We start from the raw sequence: 9,562 nt of genomic DNA, 5'->3' as shown, positions 1-9,562 counted from the left end.
GACTTTTTGCCCTCAATACACTTTTGAGGTACTCTGGTGGTGTAGCATACATCAGTACTTGGACATTTTTGTAATGCTGAAGAATATTTCACTATGTACTATTTTAAAGGTGTACTTTGTAGATCTCACTCTAACATTGCACAATGTATGTGCATTTGGTCACCTCACTTTACAAAAACAGCAGCTATGATATCTCCCAGACCATTTTGACAATTGTAATAATTTCTATACGCTTCCTTACTTTCAGTATAGTGGGTTATGTGTTGGACTGCTAACTGCAAGCTCAGCAGTTCAAAACCCCCAGCTGCTCTGAGGGAGAGAGAAGACTCTGTTCCTGTAAAGATTTGCAGTCTTGGAAACCCGGAGGGCAGTTCTGCTCTGTCCCGTAGGATCTCTCTGGGTGGGAATCAACTCAATGGCACTAGGTTTGACTTGATTTCCCTACTTTCACATTTTTTTGGAACTGTTTTATTAGCATTTTATCCACATGTGATACAATTCAGTAATTCAATCATATCGAGAAGAACTGTCAATTGTTATCATATTCAATTCTAGAACATTTTCTCCTTCCTTGTAGTCAGTGTTATTCATGTATTTTTTTTCTAATTGTGGCAAAAATATACAGAACAGAACGTTATCCAGTTCCATGACTACTATTTGTATAATTCAGTGTCATTGACTGTTCTCTTCATGCAGTACAGCCTCTATTGATATCTTTTTCCAAATTATTCTGCCACCACTGACTTAAACTCAGTGCCCTTTATGAAATCTCTTTCTCCTTTGCCTATGGTAAGCATTGGTCAAGTTTCCCCCATCCTCACCACCCCCATGGTTTTCTTGATATAGTATTCACAAATCATATACTTGCATGGGAAAATCAATCTTAAAATGAGTTGTATAATCACAATCAGTTCCAGTGCTTCTAGTGCTCCCTTCCCACTCCTGCATTCACTTTTTGCTTCCCCAAGTCTCCTCACCTCCCCATCCCCACCCTACACCCCCTATAAAACCTTGCATCAGTTATTATCTCTATGCATCCACTTTTTCTGTGCTTTAAAAACTGGGAAACCCAACAGAAACAGTAAAAAAAAAGCAAAATAAAGTGGTAAGGATAAAGTAATAATAATAATATAGGATACAAACAGAAATAATGAGTAATAAAGAAAAGACCACTGTCAATATTTTAAAAGCCAGGGAGAAATTTTTGTCATGAGAAAGCAAGAAATACATCATCCTAGAACGAACACAGGTTGGGTCAAGAGGGAGGGCAACTGACCGATTATCAAGTTGGATCCAGTGTAACCAAGTTTACAATGATCTTTATATAATAGTAAAGCTGTTCGAGACACTTTCAGGGACTAGTGGGGATCTGCCGGTGGCTTAATTTGACTACATACTTTGCAGATGAGTTTTGGACTCCCACTGTCCTCCATCGCCTTCTACAATTTGAGTGTTCAAAACTTAAGCTCTGATACTTTCCCTTCATCATATGTGGATTTTGTTATGGTCAATTTTGTATCGCAACAAGCTGGTGTGCTTCTTTCATGTGGACATAGTTGACTCCTTACGTAAAATGCTTCTTGCTTGAATACAAGCATTTAAGAACCCAGACATTATTCCAGTTGATAGCCGGGCACCATCTGCTTTCTTCGCCACACTTGGCTGTATCATCCTAATCTTCAGTGATCACTTCATAAAGGTGAGTATGGAGCAGGGCCATGTGACCAGAACTAACTGTTCTTGGATTGGATCTAAAGTTAAGTGGGAGCCCAGAGCCCATCTGTATCTCCACAGGTTATACACAACTCTGGTTGTTTTGTTACTCATATGATGACAAAATCAAAACCCCAAAAGACCAACTACACCAACAATAGCAGCAAACCAACCATCAAAAATACAGACCCCAAACAAACAAAAGGCAGGAAAACAAGAAAAAGAAACATAGAAACAAAAAATTAAAACTGTCAATCATTCCCCTGGGATATAAGGATATTGCACTCTGGACACTGCTGGTATGATGAGTCTCTTTGAGTACAGTTCTTCTGTGAGCTGCAACCCATGAGTTATTGCCCTGCAGTTTGATCTCCCATTTGATTGAGCTCTTTTTACCCTAAACATGGGTATTGATACCAAGGGGAAACTCCCCGGATCAATTTTTACAAGTGACAATCCTTGTCCATCAGATCTAAATGGTCATAAAACTGCAAGGGGGGAATCATGGTACTATACATATGGTGAATCGAGGTCCTTTTCCTTTGGACACCCACCAACACACGATCCCCCCAAGGTCCAATGACTGCCGCTTCCACAGCTCTGGGACATCCTCCCTGTTTCCCTTCCCATCAAAGTGCCCCAGGCCTCAGTGATTTGGCCCTCTTAAGGCCCTAATGTCTTTGAGCATTACTTGGAAATTGTTAACTCCTCAACATTTTCATATTTATTTACCTAAAAATTACCTACTAGTAAAATGTCCTTCCTTTTCTTAATGAAGAACAAACCAAAATATTTTGATGAAAAATGATTTTGGAATTTCTAGACTATGTGTTGGTTACAAGTGTATTCAAACTGTATGTTAGTCACCAATAAAATTCAATGCATTGCTTCAATGTGCTTTTAAAACATAATTTGGGATTTTAGAAAACCACTGTTTGCCAACTATTAGTCAAAATATGGCCACATAAGCTTAATATTGGAGTAAATATAAGATGAAATTGCATTTTGCTGAGGAGAAAATATTCTGCAAAATATTAAAAGTCCAATGAAGAGTGACTATTAATGGTTTTTACTTTCAAAAGAATAATTATTTGAAAAATAACGTGTCCAATATGAACATTTTAAACTTAATGCGTATTTGTTTCTTTAGCATTTGTGGAATCCAACATCTAGAACGGATAGGAAAGAAGCTGAATCTCTTTGACTCCCTATATTTCTGCATTGTGACATTTTCTACTGTGGGATTTGGGGATGTCACTCCTGAAACGTGGTCCTCCAAGCTCTTTGTCGTTGCTATGATCTGTGTTGCTCTTGTGGTTCTACCCATACAGGTAAATATATGTTACATTGTACAGCAATGTGCAAAAGTTATCAAATAACGTTTTTTATACTTAATAATAAATAAAAGTTTACTTATACAACAATAATATATTGGCACATGCTTTAATTACATCTTCCCATTTAATTAACCTTGTCTCACAAATTTCTTTTTACATAATATATATTGAACACTATAAAGTGTTCAATATATATTATTCATATAATATATTGAATATAATATATTCAATATATATTATCAATATAAAGAGAAGGTCGGTTTGTTTGTGCTTTACTCCAAAAAAGTGTCAATTATAGATAGTTGACATCTATTTTAAGTATTTCAATAGGGTATTTAACTATATGGTTTAACTATTTTGTAGGATAGCACAGTTTTTATGCAGAATCACATATCAAGGAAATAAATTTGAGAAAGAATGATTTATCTTCATTCTCAAAAAATAAAACCAAAAGCCACATATGGAAAAATGGGCATTGCATATGTTGCTGAGCAAAAACTAAAAATGATATGTATAAATTTTGCACCCCTTTGTGTAGAATAAAGAGAGGTTACAAAGGCACAGAGATATAAATTAGAAATATACTTTCCAAATATTTTCTACAGGGAACCTCATGTGCCCATGGATTAGCAGAGCCAAATTAGGATATAGCAAGTGCATATGAAACCTCCATGTCCGTAGCATAATTTGACCACAATTGATCTAAAAATACCTCCCATAGCTACAACAACGGCATCGCTGTGCCTTCTTCATATTTCTTCCTTTCTGACATCCTCCCTTGAAAGCTTTACTTCCTCCAGTACCAACTTCTCTAAAGCTATAAACAATCTGGCCTTGTATCTTGTGGGAAAAGTATCTCCCATTTGATTAATGTGGGGTGGAATTAACATAAGACTATGAAATAAATGTGCAGTTTGCATTTTCACTTAGCCGATCTCATTCCATGGCTATCCACTTTACTGGACATAAAACAGAAGCACAAACCTCTTAGTGATCTGTTTTACTGTAACAGGGAAATCATGTTCCTATGTTTCCTTAGAGACCTGATACCCTTGGGAGGCATTTGCAGGCTCTTTGGCAATCATCTGAAAGGTCTGTAGTTGAAGGAACGCGGGTCATCTTAATCTCAATGAGTTCCAGCTAAGAAATTGAGTATATCTAATAAACAGCAGATCTATTGCATTTTTTTTTATCTTCATGTCCAATGATTTTCATTTTCATGTAAAAATATATATATTACAGTTTGAACAGTTGGCCTATTTGTGGATGGAGAGACAAAAGTCAGGTGGGAACTATAGTCGACATAGAGCCCAAACTGAAAAGCATGTTGTTCTGTGTGTCAGCTCACTGAAGATTGATTTGCTCATGGACTTCTTAAATGAGTTCTATGCTCATCCAAGGCTACAGGTACATTTCAACTATATTATGCACGAATCATTCTGAGTACCATATGTAATTAACTGATGAGGCAGCTTGCCTTCTGCGGGTTTGGTCTTTATACAAGCAACACTTAGAGAGCGTAAAGGAAGACCTTCTCTTACAATGAACGACATAGGAAATGCTGGAGGAATACACAGCATTTTAAGTTTCTGTCTATGTCTATCTATGCTGTAAAAGCAGATGGAGAGGGTTCTTTGAATTGAAATGATTTTCTCTTCTTTGAGTGAAGATAAATCATATTTTTGTGCAACAGTGAATTTTAACATAAAATATATGTACAATGAAACAATGAAACAGCCATTTGAGGAGCATCTGCTCAGATAAAGACTGAAGAACGTTGTCAGGTTTGACTAAAAAGAAAACTGGAAGTTCCCTTTGTACTTTTGCTTTTTAGACTCTGGGTCTATTTACAGTTGCAGTAAATGCTGAAAATTGGACACTAACTAGCTGAATTGAGAACAAGGGTTGAGAAAAATTTCTTTATCTATCTAGGCAGCTCAAATCTTCATGTCAAACATTAACTTGATGGGGTATTGGCCCTATGTAGATTTAGGCAAATTCCTTTCTTGCTTAATACACCTAGTCTAGCCCAAACAGCAAAGAGCTATTTGAAGGGCTTTCATAGCCTCAGTGCATTTGTGTCAAAATTTGGAAAATTCCCCAGAGATCAACATAATGTTGAGTATATGCAATTATACTTCTCTTAATAAAAGATAAAGAGCTCTGTTGGCATATAGGCCAGGAGTGGAACTGCAAGGTTTATAGTTCAAATCCAACAATTACTTCTAGGGTGAAAAGTGTGGCTGTCTGCTCCCATAGGGATTGACAGTCTCAGAAACCCTCCATAAGGTAACTGTGAGCCGAAATTGACTGGGCAACAGTGTTTTGTTTTGCTTCATAAGTAAAAAAGATTGCTTCATAAATATTTTGTAGATCTTTAGAAATAATATCTTATTTTTCAAAAGCTTGATTTATAATTGAGATCAAAATTATACATTATATACTTTTGATATATCATGCATTTTTTACTTTCTTTGAGGAAACCCATGTTTATATGTGATGTTTCATTGTTTTAAATCGCATACTCATGTTGGCTAATTTTCAATTTGCTCATTATGTTCATTAACAAAAATCTATTTGGGGGAAATTTTGATTCCAGAAAAGATAATAAATTTTTTCCTTTTTTAATGTCCACATAGAAAATTATTATGCCTCTAAATGATATAGTTTAGAATGATGACATGGTAAAGGTTTATCAGAGATTTTTAATTTCTGTAGATTTCTGAACGATTTTATGACTGAATGTCATCACTATTTCCTAAAGATAAAATTTTTTCAAACTCATTTCTACTATTCAATGTCAATATTATAATGTTTATGAATCCTTACCCATCTTATATTCACTAGAAATCCAGAATTAGCAAATGAAATAGAAAATGGTTTTATCATATTTGTATTCTAAAGATAATACTTTAGTAATATTGCCTATAAGTTAATGTCGATTTCAAGATCTGCCTATTGCTGTGATAAGGATTTCATAGTATGAATAATAGAATTGGCTGCTGTCGATGGTAATAAGATGTTTGAGATAGTTCTAGACAAATGTATTGATATTTGAAATTTTATCTCTGTTTTATAAAATTATAGACCAATCCTATTTAACCTATGAAGGTAAGTGAAAAAATATTGCTACCAGAATTACCATTCATACATCCATAGGTTTAATCCAAGGGAACAATGCTTAAAGATGTCTCTGAGATCTGGTGGATGGCTGCAGACAAGTTCTCTCAGTAACATGTTTGTCTTAGTGTCATTATAGTGCTTACAAACAAAAGCCTAAGCCAAACTGTCATTTTGAGGGGATCTCCTGAGTCAGTTAAAGTTAAGTCAGAGAAGTTTATGGTTACAGTTTGGGGGGTATTCCAAAGAGAGAACATTGGTCAACTTCCTCCTAGAACCCAGAATGATCATGAAGGAGTGTTCTTGTTGCTAGGGACCATGGAGTGGATTCCAATCCATAGTGACTTTACGCACAACAGATGGAAACACTGCTCAGTCCTGTGCCATTTGTTCCTATGCTGTAGTACACTTTTGCAACCATTTGTTGATTTAGCTCCTGGAGGCCTTCCTCTACTTTACTGAACATGATACAGTCTTCCAGGACTGGTTTTTCCTGAGAATATGTCCAAAGTGTGTAGAACAAGGTCACCATACTTGCCTCTAGGAGACGGTCTGGTCGTACTTCTAAGCCAGGTCGGGTTGTCCTTTTAGCAGTCCATGTAGCAGTACTTTCATTATGAATCTCCAGCATCAAAATTCAAGTGCATCTATTCCTCTGTGGTCTTCCTTATTCAATGTCCAGCTCTCACTGCAAATGAGACTTGAAATACCAGGCTGCGGCCAGGTGCACCTTTGTCCTCAATGTAGCATCTTGGCCCGTCAGTGCTCTAAAGAGGTCTTGTGCAATAGATTTGTCTAAAGCAACCTCTCGTTTGATCTCCTGACCGCTGCTTCCTTGAGCATTGGTTCTGGATCCAAGCAACACAAAATCCTTGACGACAGCAACATTTTCTGTTTGTCATGATTGGTCCAAAACGTTGTGTTTTAATAAAATAAAACATTCTGTGATTGAGGAAAAGACCATGAAAATTGACTGAGGAATGTTTTCCCATTATGACAAAGCACCTACATGTTCTTTTTTTAAAATTTTACTTTTCTATTCTGCATTAGATGGCAGTTTATATTTTAGATAATAATTTTTGTATTTCACAACTGAAACTACATATCAATTCTCCCATGGCTTGCCATCCCCTGCTCCATTTTTCTTTCTCTTTTCCCGCTTGTAGAATACCATCTTCCTCCTTCACCCAAGTTCACATCTGTCTACCTGTGTCTAGTGCTTATCCTTTTTCCTCCTACCCCAGGTAACCATAAAAGTCTGTTTATCTTGGTATGAAAGTCTTGTTTTGTGTTTTGTTTTGTAACAGTGGTCTTATGCAATATTTCTCCTTTTGTGATTGATTAACTTCACCCAGCCTAATGTTCTCCAAATCCATCCATGTGGTGAGGTGATTCACGTTTTCATCATCTTTAGCGGCGCAGCGTGTTCCATTCTGTTTAGGTACTGAAGTTTATTTGTCCATTCTTCTACTGGTGGCCATTCACAAACCAAGAAACCTATGTAAATGGAAGAATGTTCTATGTTCATGAATGGGAAGGCTTACAATTATAAAGATGCCAATACAACTAAAAGAAATCTATAAATATAACTAAATCCTGATCCAGACCCCTACTTGCTTTTTTAAACAAATGGAAAAGCTAATCACTAACCTTATATAGAAAAGAAAAAGATCAGAGCATTGCTTAAGAACAAGAACTAAGCAGGAGGCCTCTCACTTCCTGACCTCAAAACCTACTTCACAGTCATGGTAATAAAAACAGGTGGACACTATTACAATCATAGATACATAGCTGATTGGCATGGAATAGAGAACACAGAGATAAATCCACCCACTTATAAACAATTGACAAAGGGTCAAAACACATTAAATGGAGAATTGAGGTCTTTGTAACAAATTGTGCTGGCAACATTAAATTTCAATGTGTTGAAGAAGTGAACAGAACCCATGCCTCACTGCATATATAAAAATGAACTCAATGTAGATTAAACACCTAAATATTAACCCTGGGACTATAAATATCATCCACAAGAAAATCAAGACAAACTTACCTGGCCCTAATATATAGCATAAGCCCATTACCATGCATAACAAAAAACACACACAACAGAAGACAAAGCAGATGGCTTGGACCTCCTAAAATTAGGAACTTATGTGCATCACAAGACTTCATCATACAAGTAAAGGGAAAACTCACAGATGGGGAAAAATTGACAATGATACATCAGAAAAGGATCTAATCTCTAAGATATATGGAAAACTGGAGCATCTCAAAAAGAAACTCAAACAAATCACTTTAAGGATGGGCAGATAACATGAACACAATTCACCAAAGAAGACATCCAGATAGCCAACAACAAACATGTGAAGAACTGTTCGAGATCATTAGCCATTTGAAAGAAGCAAATCAAAATAAATGTAAGATGCCAGTATGGCTAGCCAAGTTAAAGACCAAAAGGGAACAGGTGCTGGAGAGGGTGCACAGAGATTGGGCCCCTCATATTCTGCTGTGGGACTGTAAAACTGTGCAGGCCTTATGGAAACCGGTGTAGTGCTGCCTCAACCACTGGGAAACAGAAATACCATATGACCCAGCAGGAGAGCCTGAGTATGAACAGATATATGTACAGCCATGAAATAGGAGCCCTAGTTGGGCTGCTAACAGCAAGGTCAGTAGTTCAAACCCACCAGTTAGTTATTCTATAGGAGAACGATGAGGCTTTCTACTCCGGTAAAAAGTTATAGTCTTTAAAACCACAGGGGAAGTATGACTGTCTTACAGGGTCATTATGAGTCAGAATTGACTCAATGGCAGTGAGTTTCTCAGTGATCCTCATGGCAGCACTATCATAAACCCATAGCAAGAATAGGGATGCCTTAGAGCCACTGAGAGCTTGTTCTTGGAGGGTAACTTTGGCTGTCCTAGGAGAATTTTGAGGGGAATTTTGAGGAGAATTTTGAGGGGAAACCCCAGTGCACCCCACAGCCCCACTCTTTCACACTTCTTTTTGATCCACACACACAAGGACTTTGTAGAGGAGCATGATTTGTGTTCCTCCAACCCAACCAGACTCTACTGTTGAGTCTACTCTGACTCAGAGCCAACCTAGGACAGAGTAGACCGCCCCTGTAGTTTCCAAGATCATGTTCGACCCAAAAGCCCCTTTGTCTCCCTTGGAGCAGCAGATGGTTTTGAATTGCTCTTCTTGTAGTTAGTCGGCCAACTCATAACCCATTGCAAGTTCCACCAGAATGTCAAAATGGCATTTTGACATGGAATAATGAGCAGCACACTATTTTTCTGTGAAGGGTTAACCCACTCCTATCTAGTTGAGCTCAGAGAGACTGTAGAATTTTTCCCTAGGGTTTCTTAGGCTGTAAATCTTTACAGGA

General features: G+C 37.1%; 1 protein-coding gene across 1 annotated transcript in view; it reads left to right on the top strand.

The window, feature by feature from the left end:
* Positions 1–9,562, top strand: part of KCNT2 (potassium sodium-activated channel subfamily T member 2) — a 480,656-nt gene that overhangs the window by 233,631 nt on the left and 237,463 nt on the right. The window contains exons 9-10 of the mRNA XM_004700062.2: positions 2,864–3,044; positions 4,293–4,457. Coding sequence (XP_004700119.1) covers positions 2,864–3,044; positions 4,293–4,457 — 346 coding nt within the window. The remainder of the gene's footprint in view (positions 1–2,863; positions 3,045–4,292; positions 4,458–9,562) is intronic.

Source organism: Echinops telfairi, unplaced genomic scaffold, assembly GCF_000313985.2.
Source record: "Echinops telfairi isolate 266 unplaced genomic scaffold, ASM31398v2 ScPeMD7_7424;HRSCAF=8462, whole genome shotgun sequence".
Lineage (NCBI taxonomy): Eukaryota > Metazoa > Chordata > Mammalia > Afrosoricida > Tenrecidae > Echinops > Echinops telfairi.
This window is presented reverse-complemented; position numbering and strand designations above follow the sequence as displayed.